Below are 13,937 nucleotides of genomic sequence, written 5' to 3' on the forward strand. Positions count from 1 at the left end.
ATGGTAGAAAGGTTGAAGGGAAAGGAAAGCCCAACCTTCGATTTTTTTATTATGTCCTCTGACTTCTCTCAACTGATGTGTTCTGTGACTTTTCCCTTTAACTTCTTGACACATATACATTGGAGAGGGGTGTTATTGTTAGTAGTAATTGGAATTATTTTGACCTTAAGAAGGTAGGGGTTCCGATGAAAGGTCTTTTAGATCAAGGGTGTTTAGTGATAGACGTTAGTAGATTAGAGGATGTCCGATATAATTTAAACTCTTTTACATCAAGATTAATCAACTCATTCCAGGCTCCTTCTCGCGTCTTCTGGAAACCCAACCCTCACCCATCTGGTCCCCTTCCCTCGCACAGAGAGAGAGAGAGAGAGAGAGAGAGAGACGTAGTTGTATTCCCCATTCGTCCATGGCGTTGTCTCACTACTCACTAGCTGTAGCCGCCGAAACCTCAAACCCTCATAACACTTCACTCATGACTTCTTCTTCTCCTAAGTGTTCGCTTCTTCCCATTGCTTTCTCTTCTTCTACGTTCTCCCCTCTCAAGGCCGCAACTCCAACGCTCTCTCCCCTTCCCAAAATCCGAAGGATTTCCCACAAAGGTACTAATTTCCTACACGTTGTCTTCAGTCTTCTACTTGTTTGGTTTGCTATGGATATTTCTCTATTTCGATGAGCAGTACTTCCTCTTGTAGTTTATCTATTGGGATTGCATTGTGGTGCGGGGTGGGTAATACGTGTGGATAATGGGTGGAAAACTTTTGGCTAAAACACTCACTTGCATATATTTGATCTCTTCACTTAACAACTAGGGGTGCACATGCGAGCCCGCTCAACCGAGCCTTATGGTTAAGGAATGTACACCCATAGAGTTGCGTGGGTTGAGTTTCGAAGCCAATTTAATAGTAAATGGGACGGACTTGGAAATAGCTCTTGAAGTGCTGCACTGCCTATACAACTAAGTTTTTAAAAAGTGTTCGTTTTTACGTAGAGCAAGACCGGCCCAGCCCATCCCAATACCCAATATATGTGCACTCCTCGCCTTTAACTATGGTGATTTACCAAATTTAAAGGGTGTTTACTGTGATGGTTTTATTGTTGCCTTTCATTAAAACGCCAAAATCTCCCAGTTCTAAGAGATATCATCCTTCATGTATGTATATGCAAACTTAGATTAAGCATGGTTTAAAACCAACCTTGGCATTTAGTATTTGGTTGCCCATCCATTAGCTTAATGAGGCAAAATATGCGTTTGTTATTAATCGATTTGTGGGATGGGTGGGAACTGGAAAGGGAAACATCTGGTAAGGAAGCTCCTTACCCTCCGCTAAAGAAAAACAATAATTTTTTGTATCAAGTAGATCTTTTGAATGCTTTCATAGAGTGCAAGATTACTGTTAAAATGCTGTATCTTGATATCTAGAGCGTATGCTTGTTTCACCTATGGTTGGGGATTCAACCATATTGCTTTAACTGTTCACAGCCAAGGCTACGCCACAAGAACCTGAATCCAGTTTAGCTGCGGATGCTTTTACTCATTTCAAGCATCTGCTTCTGCCAATTACAGACCGGAATCCGTATCTCTCTGAAGGAACGAGACAGGTTATCCCCTTTTTTTTCTGGCTTTGCCTTTGCCATATTTTTTGGATCAATGTCTGCAACATCATTCCAATTATTATTTCCTTTGGGACCAATTTGGCTCTCCGATGACGTTTTTCAAAAATTCTTTACAACTTTTACCATCCTTATTGGAGCTTAACGTATGCCTGGGAATTTCTTCATTCTTCTCCATGACACCATATTCCATCTATGTTATACGGATTGTGTTTTGAGTAGAAATTTATTCGCTGATTCTTATATTGGTACATGCCACCAGAGGGTACGTGTGTTCTGATGTTTGCGGTCCATGCTATAGATTTGTTCTAAGCCACATTTAGTATTGTGTTTGATGAACAATGGAATAGGTGAGATTTCTAACTGTCAATACTGATCCTCGTGATCATGTACCATTCAATGCATTGTGCTTGACTGCTTGTCATAGGTATTACTCTTCTATTTGTATCAATCACAATTGCATGTATTGTGATCAATTTTGCAGTTGTTATTTTAGATTCTTGTTCTTATTCCTTCCTCGGGTGTTGATTTCGATAGCTGGATAGGGTAGCAGGCCTTCATATTTGTGCTGTTACGAAGTGAATCATGCCATAAGTCACACACTAGTTAACTGCAATTGTTTCTTAGGCTAAGATCCAGTCTTACTATTGTGTTGTGGGAAATCATTAAGAAGCTATTTATCATTCGCTTGTTTTCCATTGGAACCTGTTACGCATTTTTTTTCCGTGGATACAACATACGACTTCCCCTCTCATTCCTTCTAGTAAATCCCTCACAGGGTATGTGCATCAATGGTGGGTTTTAATTTTTAATTAAGGCAATGCCAAATTATTATATATCCATGATTCCATATATATGATAAGCTTTTTGATTTTATTGAGTTCTAAACTTTGTGTTTGAGCAGCAGAGTCATTCTAATTGCCAATGTTGAAAACCTGACTTATACTTAGTGTTAGATGATTTTAAACTATATTGTTAACTTCTTGCTGCTGCCTAAGTAACTCAATTCCTGTTTTTCTTTGCATCTCACTCATTTCATGGTTCCAATCCTGTAACAGGCTGCAGCAACTACTGCTGCTTTGGCAAAGAAATATGGGGCTGATATTACTGTTATAGGTATGGTCTAGTAACCGTTCACATTCTATGTTTTGCAGATCCATAAACTTAGTGGTAGACAGTGACGTAGCTTGAAATTTGTACCATTGGGGGCACAATCCAACACATTCGACTTTGTGGGAAAAAAAGATATCTACCTCCTTTTTAAGAATCTGACACTACTTGATTTTCTTTTGAACTATTTTACCAAGACCCCTATGATAAAAAGAAACCCTGGGCCCATTGGTCCTTAACTCCCTCTGCCACTGGCGGTAGAAACCTTTATTGTTAGAGAAGCTTTTTCTTGCTATATCTCAAGGAATGTAGAACTTTTCGTTATTTGCAGTTATTGATGAAAAGCAGAAAGAATCATTGCCCGAGCATGATAGCCAACTCTCTAGCATACGCTGGCATCTGTCTGAAGGTAGGTGTACGGTGTACGCTCCCATACTGATGTGCAGACAAGTTCTTTCTTTTCTCATAGTGCAAGTGCAATTAAGGTTTCAGGAACCCAGGGGGTATGCCTATTTTCTTTTTTCTGCCTTCAAGGCTTCTTCGCATTCCATCCTTGGACAAGTATGGGGTGCTAAGTTAGCTCTTACTCGCATATATTTTGTGGGATGGTATAGACATATGCTCCACATAAGTTATCTGCTTGGTAGTAAAAGGCGTTCAATAATTTGTATCGTTCTAGTATTCTTTTGGAGGCACATGGTTAAATTTTAAGTTAGGAAACTTGGGATCATGGTATTTGCCTGTGAAAGAAGTAGAATCGTGAAACAGTTTTTCAGCATTATAAGCCGGTCTTGTTTTCATTATGGTGAAGCTGTTATAGTTCAATTTTAATCAATTTTAATTTTTCTTGCTGGTTCCGAAATGTGATAGGTGGATTTCAGGAATTCAAGTTGTTAGAGCGACTTGGGGAGGGGAAGAAGCCAACGGCCATCATCAGTGAGATTGCCGATGACATGAGTTTGGATTTAGTCGTTATGAGCATGGAAGCAATCCATTCCAAGCATGTGGATGCTAACCTTTTGGCGGAATTCATCCCTTGCCCTGTCTTACTTTTGCCCCTCTAGAGCATGCCCAGTTTTTTTTTAATACTAAGAAAAACAATTCCCTGTGCCCAGTGTGGTTGCTGTTTTCGGAATCTTTTTTCCTGGTTTTAATTTTTTGCTCTCTCTCTCTCTGTCTCTCCACTTTTCTTGGAAGTTTCGGAGTTTCTGTGTTTTAGAAATGAGAAACTTCATTGATACTATCAATTAAGATCGTACAACCGAATGCATACAACCACATCGAAAAATCTAGGCCGTGTTCTTTCTATAAAAAAAAATTGGTATTTATTTCGTCTTTTCTGAATATTTGTTGAATTTACGTTATACTTTTTGGATTGTCTATTCGCCTTGATGAGATGAGTCTAAAAAGTACTCCACCAATTCTTAAATAAAGTTGAAAAAATGCGAGTAACTAGTACTATCTCTCTTTCTTTAGTGTAGTCATATGGGAATTTTTTTTGACATCGGTTCATATTTTTTTATTTCATTCTTCTCGACGTGATGAAAGGTTAATCTAAACATTAAGATGAAAAGTTGACAATCCATCAACACGTTTTGTCCTTATTTAAATTTTTTTCGCGTTTGTTAGTTTTGCATCAAATTTTTGTGAATTATTGATTCGAATCGAAAAAGTAAAAAAAAAAAAAAAAACTTTTATCTAAATCTTTTGGAAAATAACCACTTTTAACCAAAAAAAATTTCTTTTTTTTTGTTTTTTTCGGGTTTCATTCTCTCTCTCTCTTGGCACTTATCTGGAAAAGTTTCGGATGTAGTGTTTCTTATTTATGGCTATTAGTTTAGGCACTCTATGGTATAACATGTATCGTCTGGTACTCCAATAATTTGGATTTCTTGTAGATTAATGTATACGCTACTACAGTATATGTTTCGATGTGGAAAAATGAAACTAATTGCGCACATATTTTTCTCTATTGGCTTTGGCAGTTTCATTTTTTATTTATCGCTACTAGTTTTGGTATTCTCTCTCACACACGCGCGTTACGAACTCCAGTGCGAAATATGTTTTTTTTTTTTGCCATTAGAAATATGTTTCCTAACAAGTACAATATATTAGTGTGTCACTTATAGAGTATTGAGATCTCACGTTTATTAGTTTAAGCTTTTTTGGGTAGATATGAACTTTTTTGGGTGCCCGTGCCTAATTTGTTTTAAAACTTTATAGCTTCGATAAGTGAAAGTGTTCTGAACACAGTGGAATGTGCATTGAGAGTTTAAATTTTGGGGAAAAGTATAAATGGAAATGGGAAAGGAAATTTATTTTCACACTTTCTTTTTCTTTTTATTTATTTATTATTTTATCTTTTTTTTGAACTGCTATATTTGTCCTTAGATGTGTAAAAAAAAATGTATTTCCAGGCAAAATTATAAAGAGACTGTATTATATACGGAGGTGCTGTAAACAGCCTGTTTACAATACCAATTAATCTCAGCCGTCTATTCGCACAATCAATGACTAAGATCTGTTTTCAATTATAACCGATCACAATTAACTTTTCTCCGAAAAAGTTTTATTAACATTTTGACCTCACGATTGAGTATTGTAAACACCTGCTTACAGAAGTGTTTACTGCACCTCCGTAAAGAATATTTTCTCAATTATAAACTCATGTGGATAAAACGAAAAAGGAATGGTGGATCGTAAAAAGAGAAGTGTAAAAATCATTTCTCAAATGACATGGAATTTGTAAATATATATTTTTAATCCGCACATGGAATCTGTATTTATTACAAGGACAAATATTATCTCTCTCTTAAAAATTGCGCACGCCGACTTTATGATGATGTGGCCGATGCATATGTACAGAGACTAAATTCTTTCCATAGGAGGAAATCTCAAATTTTCACCACGGCAATTTGTGCGCCTCCTTGTGGATTTGTTACATTAACTTGAATAATTGATTTTGTAAGATTTTCAGGGCAATATATTCATTAAAAAAAATTAGCTTCATCGTATATTCATAGGTGCATCAAAAATTAAATTTTGATTTGTAAAATGAATGGTATGATTCTTTAAAGTTAACTTCGTCTATAACCGTCTATTTTATAAATCAAAATTTAATTTTTGATACACATCGATTTTCAATCAAGCTGATTTTTTGCATGGATATACTATATTACGGGTCCTATGAGATGAACGACTCAAATCTCTACAACAAACACATGATGAGGCCCACAATAGGCAATGGAAATCATGAATTTTTCACTAAGATGTAAAGAATTTAATCTCATTATACGCGTATTTATGGATATGTAGGAAAGTGGCTAAATAAAACTTAGGTTTTGTTTGGAACTTATAGAAACGGAAGGAAAAAAAAATAAAAAGAGAGAAAATAGAGAAAAATAAGAGGTAAAATTTATTATTTACTGAATTTAAAATTTTTATTTTCTTTACTCTTTCTATTTCAACCAAACAATAGAAAGTAATATTTTTTTTTATTTTCCTTTCTTTTCCATAGTTACAAACAGAGCCTATGTTCTAGATGCATGAGTTTGAGCTTGACGACGCCCCTTGTCTTGCTCATCTCTGTTCTTTTGCACAAGGAAACTGAAACAACCCCCGAAGCATTTCTCTTCTTTTTCACAAGGAAAACATGGCCGAGTCTTTTGTCATCAATGTTGTCCTGGGAACCCTAAGCCGCTCGATTTCCCTAGCAAAGAACGAGATTAGGTTGGGTTTGGGTTTGGGTTTCAAGAGAGACCTCAGGAAGATCGTCCGAAGGCTAAGAAAGATCCGGAAAAGGTTACGTCATGCTCAGGGTCGGACAATAGCACCAGAAGCCGAAAAAGAGTGGTTTAAGAGTCTCAATGTTAGAATCTGTGGTGTTGAGAATGCGCTGGTTGAGTTCTCGTATGAATCTCGTCGTATGACTCTTGAGGTTCAAAACCAAACGACGGAAAAGGTACGCAGTTGCTTCTCCTTCACTAACAGTTTTGCACTTCGTTTCAAGATGGCTCTTAAGTTCAAATATATGGATTTTACTTTAGCCAGGATTTGGAAAGAAGCATATTACTTCAGTCCTACTTTGCGTTCCATGGGCTTGGTGGGGGAGGACGAGGTATCTGATTATAAACGTTTAGGTGTAGAGCAAGGGGATGTGTCGGGGGAGGAAGAGAATGTCGTGGGGGGCACGATTGTCTATTTAGAGGGAGAGGCTGTGGAGAGGGAGGAGGATGTCCATATAGTGGCAGAGGTTGTGGGGAGGGACGAGGATGTCAATATAGTGGCAGAGGTTGTGGGGAGGGAGGAGGATGTCAATGTAGTGGTAGAGATGTTACTTGGCTCCGACATTGAAGATGGTCCATCCGTCATTGCTATCGTAGGGATGGGTGGGCTCGGAAAGACTACCCTTGCTCAACTAGTGTACAAAAACGAGAAAGTTGTGAACAATTTTGGTGATGAGAGAATGTGGGTTTCTGGATTTGTCGATTTCAATGTTAAGAGGGTATTGAATGAGATGCTCAAATCTCTTACTGGGGTGAAATCTAAGTTACATAATATTCATGGAATAGTTCGAGAATTGCGGGAGAAACTTGGAGGGAAAAGGTATTTACTTGTATTGGACGATGTTTGGAGTGGGAGTTTAGGAAAATGGGAATGCTTGAGAGATTCTTTGCTAGAAATGGGTGGCTCCAAGAGAAGCAAAATCGTAGTCACAACCCATAGTATGGAGGTGGTATCAAGCATGATAAATTTTCCAACTCTCACTCATCAATTGAGTCCACTATTGCCGTCTGATAGTTGGGCCATGTTTACAAAAGGAGTATTTGCAAACGGAGGACCAATAGAAACTCAACCTTTGGTGGACATTGGTAAAAGAATTGTGGAAAATTGCAATGGTGTGCCATTAAAGATAAAGTCAATAGCAAGCCTACTGTATTGTAGGCATAGTGAAGATGAATGGTGGTCAATCGTGAACAACATATGGAGTTCATTTGAAAATGGTTGGGTGTCGATTAAGAACAATGAAATATGTAGTTCTTTTGGAAATGAAAATAGAATTCTAAAGAAGTTAAGTTCAACTTTCAATCGGTTGCCATTGGATTTGAAATTGTGTTTTGCGTATTCCTCTGTTTTTCCAAAGGGTGCTGACATAAAAAGAGATGAATTGATTGGGCTTTGGATGGCTCAAGGATATTTGCAGCTTCCTAAAGGAACCGATACAGAAATGGAAGATGTAGGCCGTGACTATTTTGATAGTTTGTTGAGCAGTTCTTTATTTCAAGATGTTGAAATGAATGAGTACAATAGTATTGAAACTTGCAAAATGCATGATCATGTACATGATCTTGCAGTACATGTTTCAGAGGGTCACAGTTTGGCATTGGAGCCTGTTGAGATAAAGTATCATCCCGAGGTTCAACATTTGTCATTGGAACTTTGGGAACATTCAACCGTAGATATCCCAAAAGAATGTGTTGTAACACTGAGGACACTCTTTTTGACTGGATATCTTCCCAAAAACTTTGAGGATTTTGGTTCTATATGCGCCCTAGGTTTGTTTGGAGATGATGTGCAAAAGTTGCCTAGTTCAATACAGAAGTTCATGTATCTGAAGTATCTTGACCTCTCGGAGAGTTCTATTGAAACACTGCCAAATTTTGTCACGAAGCTCTATAATTTGGAAACATTGAAACTGCCTTGGTGTTTGACAGAGATGCCTACACAATTTCATAAGTTGGTTAGCTTGAGACATTTCTGTGTTACCGATACTGTAGAAACTAGGAAATTGATGCCAATGAATATAGGAATGTTGATGTCTCTACAGACAATACCATTCTTTGTTGTGAGGGAGGCTAGTGGCCGTAGAATTGAAGAATTGGGAAGGTTAAGCAAGATAAGAGGTAAATTACATGTTTACGATCTCCAGCACGTGAAAGACAAGGAAGAAGCAGAAAAGGCTTTGATGTTACAAAAAGCAAACATTCAGGAATTGGGACTTCATTGGGATTGTTGTGGCAGTAGTTCCAACAACCACGAGGATGTGTTGGAAGGACTTGAACCTCACAAGAATGTTATGGGCTTAATACTTGAAGGTTTTCGAGGACGAAGATTTCCGTCATGGATGACAAGTAAAGATGCCCAGGTGCTTCAAAATCTGGTGAAAGTCGAATTAAGGTACTGTACACCATGTGAAATTCCAACCGTCGGACACCTTCCGGCCCTGAAGGTTATTGAAATTGTTGGATGGGATAATCTGGAGTGTATTGGCCCTGAATTCTTTGGCTACGATGATGAAGGAGCACCAGATGCAGTAGTGTTTCCAAAACTGAGGAAACTTACTCTACTGGACTTGCCGAATCTAGTAAAATGGTCACTGCCGGCTAGTACGAGTACGACAATGTTCTTTCCTTGCCTTGAGGAGTTATATATTAAGGGGTGCCCTCAGTTGATTACTATTCCAGGTCATTTCTTTTCCTTTCAGGAATTGACTATTTCGTCCATAAATATTTCTAGTTCTAAAATTGGAAATATGTATCACCACCCTTCTTTGACCATTTGCTCATCAGATTGGGATTCAGAAAAGATAGGGTTTTTGTTGATAGATGTGCTGGAAAATAGCAGTAATTCTCTAAGGAAGCTGACAATAAGGGGATTAAATGACCTGTCTTATTTGCCAAAAAAACTAAGGAACCTTCCATCTGTTGATGAGTTAACAATTATTGAATGCTCTGATCTAATGTCTCTTGCTGAAGAAAGTGAAGGATTCAATGGCTTGATATCTCTCCGACAGCTTTCACTTCAGCGGTGCGAAGAGTTAACATTTTTGCCTAAGGGTCTGCTACAACAAAGCCTTGTGACGTTAGAAATAGACAGTTGTCCGAAGTTGATAATGGCTAATCCATATGAACTGCGCAGCCTCACATCCCTTCAGAGTTTGACTATACGAAATTGTCCAACCAGCCTTGGAAGCTTGGAGCATTCTTGGAAGAAGGGGCTTCTCTGCCCTTCCAGCCTTCTAAGACTGGAGATTGGTTCCTTCTCAAAGGATCTTGATTATTTTCCTTGGCCTTCCTCGGGTGCTATTCTTCCTGCTGCTAATGCAGATGTTGATTCAGATATCGAGCGTTGCCACCAATGTCACCGTCCCACAATGTATTCCTTCATCTCCCTGAGATCTCTACATTTATGGGGATGGGAAAAGGTAAAGCATCTGCCTGATGAACTTCAGCACCTTACTACTTTGAGAGAGTTGTCAATCCACCATTTCAATGGGTTAGAAGCTCTTCCGGAGTGGCTGGTTAACCTTTCATCTCTTCAGTCTTTGGGGCTCTATAGTTGCAGGAACCTGATGAGATTTCCCATTCCCCGCCTCACCTCTTTACAAATCTTGACTGTAAAAGACTGTCCCCTTCTAAGGAAAAGATGCAAAAAGGGAGTTGGTGCAGAATGGCGCAAGATTGACCACATTCCATTAGTCAATGTTTCATTTGCTTCTCAAGAATATCCCTGAAACCGGTAATTTAATTTCCTGATTCTCCATATTCATGATCTCTCTCTCTCTCTCTCTCTCTCTCTCTCTCTCTCTCTGTGTGTGTGTGTGAACTTTTAGCCTTATTCTTTCATTCTACTATGGCCCTTATTGTCTGTGTCTGTGTATATTGGGTGTTGAGATTTCAAGACGTGTGTGTGCAACCTGAAGTTTAAAGGTTCCCTCTGCAGTTCTTCCATGAAGATGAAGCATGAAAAGTCTCCTGCCAGTACCATCTACAGTTTGTTTTCATAATTGTAAGGGTTTTTAATTTTCTGTGGTTTCATTGATTTGCATTTTTTCCGACTTGGATCTCTTGTCAAAATACTTACTTGATTCCACTCCCGAGGTTTTCTTCGTACACATCCAACCGTTACGAGTTCTTTTGACCTCCATGAACGGTGATATAATGGTATTGCATACATTATGATATGACACTGTACAACAGAAATGGGATTTTGATTACTTTATTTATATTTTTAAATCCCTTTAAATGAGCAGACATATACTTGATTCACATAGCACATTGCAGACCAAAAATACAATTGCCTACATCCAACAAATAACAATATCCAAAGTACCAGATGAGATCATGCTAGGCTGCTATGACCTATTTGCATTTAACTTCCAAGGCTACGTGACAAAACATCTGTGCTGTTGCTTTTACTAACCATTTTGTTCACTTTCTTTCTGTTTCAAGATGCTTTAATGCAATGCACGATGAGTGAAATCCACAAGGATTTCAAGGCAAAACATAGTTTCTTGAAGGTCTTATTCTTAGATAACTAGTTCATAAACACTTCTCTCAATGACTGTTGTCCTCAGCCATGAATAATTTCCGTCTTTGCTCAAATTATTTAAGAGTTATTGATTGCAGGTGATATTGCAAATAGATTGTCCAGGCTTAATGAGCTCTTATTGAAGCGGTTGTCGATTTCCAAGAAGCACCAACACTAAGGTGGTGTTTCGTCATGTCGGACACCGACACTCCCAGTCCAGGCTATAGGATTTGATGGACTAGCCCACACTTAGAATTGTGTTCATTTAACAATGGAATAGGTGAGGTTTCTCTGTAAATAGACACTTCTTATCATTTAATATCCAACTTATGCGTTTGTGTTGGATATTACGGTACTATTTGTATCAAATATCAACCATAACAGCATGTTTTGTGATCAATTTTACAGTTGTTTATTTGAGATGGCTGTTTCTTTTTCTTTTTTAAATGTCCTTCATCGGGGGTTTAATTACCATACCAGCACATTTATCAGGCCTACGTCATTGGTGTTGTTTCAAAGCGAATCCTGCCATAAGCCACAGACAAATTAACCAGTCTTGTGCCTAGTGTTTCATAGTTCTAAACTATGTTGTTAACTTCTTGCTGCTGACTAAGTAACTCAATTCCTGCTTTTGTTTGCACGTCGCTTATTTCATGTTTCCAATCTTGTAACAGGCTGCAGCTACTACTGCTGCTTTGGCAAAGATGCATGGGGCTGACATCACTGTTGTAGGTATGTTCTAATTTTCCTTCGTGTTGTTCTATGTTTGGCAGTGGCCGAAACAGAGAAACTTAGTTGTAGTGATACAGTTCCTGTAAGATAAGCTTTTTCTTGCAATATCTCAAGGATTGCAGAACATTTTGTTATTTCCAGTTATTCATGAAAAGCTGAAAGAATCATTGCCAGAGCATGATAGCCAACTCTCTAGCATACACCGGCATCTATCCAAAGGTAGGTGTACGCTCTCATGCTAATGTGTTGATATACGTATTTACATACATACATTGTGTACGATGGTATAGTTATATGCACCACGTCTGGATCGAGGTAGTAAAAGGCATTCAAGAATTGGTATTGGTTAAATAATATTTGCAGTTTTGTATAACTTTGAGTTGGAAATCACCCATAAAGAAGTTGGAATCGTGACACTGTTTTTGGTAACAACACCGACGGTGGTTTATTCATTTTCATGATTTTTTTTAGTTGGAGTTCAATCAATTTCTTATTGCTCTTTCTGTTCCGAAATACCACAGGGGAAGAAGCCAACAACCATTCATTGGTGAGATTGCAATCCGTCGGACCGATTTGCCGTTCAAAAATAAAATAAAATCCGTCAGACCGATTTTTCACCATCTCTCTTGAAACCAATTGGCATTAGGGAGGGTTTCAATTAAATCTTTTATGGCATTGAACGCCATACCCATATGTCTACCTTTATGGCATTGTGGCACTCCTGGCCCAACACAATCCATTCCAAGAACCGTAAATTTCACTTGCCTTCTTGTACTTTTGCCTCTGTAGAGTCTTAGTCTTAGTCTTACTTTTGTACTTTGGCATTGTTTGAAGAACTGAAGTGGTGAACTTTTCGTTGAAGGAAAAATAAAAAATCATGGCCACCATGGTCAAACTTCAGTCTGGGCTATGTTTTCTTGATGAAGAATGATGGTTTTCCTAGTGCATGAATATGCGAATCAGCAAGTTGTTCTGGTTGCAATGCTGAAGTGATCACCTGGTGTGATTCCCATTTCTCAGAACTAATGACCTTGCTCTAGTGAACTGTTTCATGACAAGCTCTGAAATATGGGGTAAAGATGGAAGGAGACTGCTTTGGGGGGTTTTGTAGTAGTGTTGGGTTTTAAGGTCTGGACAAAATTAACGATTTTGATCAACAAAGTGAACAAAGTGAAATACGGAATGAGCTTACCTTTGTCGAGGGTGGACAAAGCGAGGCTCTCATGGGATTGGGGGAGCTTGGCACGGCATGAGGTGCCGTGAGCCAGCGCGACGCAGTTTTGTCTTGGAATCAATGCTCCTGCCCTTCGCTCCTTCATCCCTGTTGGCCTCCCGTGCTTTAAGTTGAGACTGGAGAGGATAAACTGAGTGGAAAACAAGATCAATAACAGTTTTCCTTAGTAGCTTTCATTATCTAAAGCATATCAAGGTTGTAACACAGGGCATGAATTTTTACTAGCAAATTCCATTAACAAAAAGGCTCGGTTGATGAAATATACTCCCTCCGTCCCTAAATAAGTGTCCGGCTTGCAAAACTAAACTTTACAAAACATGCATATTTTTTATTAAAAAATTTAATTTTCTTTCACAATTTAAATACTCCGAAGAACACATTGCTATCTACTGATTTGTAAAAAAAAAAATTGATTTTTTTAACAAAACAAATGCATCTTTTCGAAGGTCCAGTTTTGCGCGTCAGACACTTATTTAGGAACGGAGGGAGTACTAAACAATAAACACCGCACAACGGGTGATGTCTAGCTTCAATGTACGTAAAAGATGACATAAAAGTGCGAAAATTATTCCGGGAAATGGCAAAATGTGCACTGACAAATTATGTCATGGAGCCGTGCTTAGGAAAATTTATCATCATTTAGCGCAATTTATAAGTATTTCCGTTAAGCAAATCCTGAATTTAAAGCCGCTCTCAAGTCTCACAACTTTTCAAATCTGCACTACCGCATGATTTGACTCCACTTACCCTTCCTAGCATTGACAACGTGTTTAGGCTATTTTTTTACCCTCTTGATTTTGATTTCGTTATGATTTCTGTAAATGAAGACCTAAAATCCCTCAAATAGAAGACTCTGAAAGAGATTTGACTTTCTGCGTGAGCGTGACTTCTTTGACCATGTCGGTACACATTCATGTATGTGGAAATTTCCCAGATGCCA

General features: G+C 38.3%; 2 protein-coding genes across 4 annotated transcripts; both read left to right on the forward strand.

Moving 5' to 3' along the window:
• The first annotated feature begins 295 nt into the window (after nucleotides 1–295).
• LOC131299111 (uncharacterized) lies at nucleotides 296–4,065 on the forward strand. The gene is made up of 5 exons (XM_058324686.1): nucleotides 296–599; nucleotides 1,481–1,599; nucleotides 2,670–2,727; nucleotides 3,053–3,130; nucleotides 3,592–4,065. The coding sequence occupies exons 1-5, from the start codon at nucleotides 407–409 to the stop codon at nucleotides 3,783–3,785; spliced, it is 642 nt and encodes a 213-aa protein (XP_058180669.1). The 5' UTR covers nucleotides 296–406; the 3' UTR covers nucleotides 3,786–4,065.
• Nucleotides 4,066–6,300: 2,235 nt separating this feature from the next.
• LOC131299110 (disease resistance protein RGA2-like) lies at nucleotides 6,301–12,745 on the forward strand. Of its 3 annotated transcripts, XR_009190626.1 has the most exons (8): nucleotides 6,301–6,973; nucleotides 7,052–10,239; nucleotides 10,403–10,664; nucleotides 10,953–11,020; nucleotides 11,130–11,311; nucleotides 11,706–11,763; nucleotides 11,905–11,986; nucleotides 12,291–12,745. XR_009190626.1 is itself a non-coding variant. In XM_058324685.1 (3 exons), the coding sequence occupies exons 1-2, from the start codon at nucleotides 6,374–6,376 to the stop codon at nucleotides 10,232–10,234; spliced, it is 3,783 nt and encodes a 1,260-aa protein (XP_058180668.1). In that variant the 5' UTR covers nucleotides 6,301–6,373; the 3' UTR covers nucleotides 10,235–10,239; nucleotides 10,395–10,464. The 3 variants fall into 3 exon arrangements, 1 of the variants encoding a protein (XP_058180668.1); XR_009190627.1 differs by lacking the exons at nucleotides 10,403–10,664; nucleotides 12,291–12,745 and adding an exon at nucleotides 12,054–12,283 and having other exon boundaries at nucleotides 11,905–12,018; XM_058324685.1 differs by lacking the exons at nucleotides 10,953–11,020; nucleotides 11,130–11,311; nucleotides 11,706–11,763; nucleotides 11,905–11,986; nucleotides 12,291–12,745 and having other exon boundaries at nucleotides 10,395–10,464.
• Nucleotides 12,746–13,937: the final 1,192 nt, after the last annotated feature.

This window comes from Rhododendron vialii, chromosome 8a (assembly GCF_030253575.1).
Source record: "Rhododendron vialii isolate Sample 1 chromosome 8a, ASM3025357v1".
Lineage (NCBI taxonomy): Eukaryota > Viridiplantae > Streptophyta > Magnoliopsida > Ericales > Ericaceae > Rhododendron > Rhododendron vialii.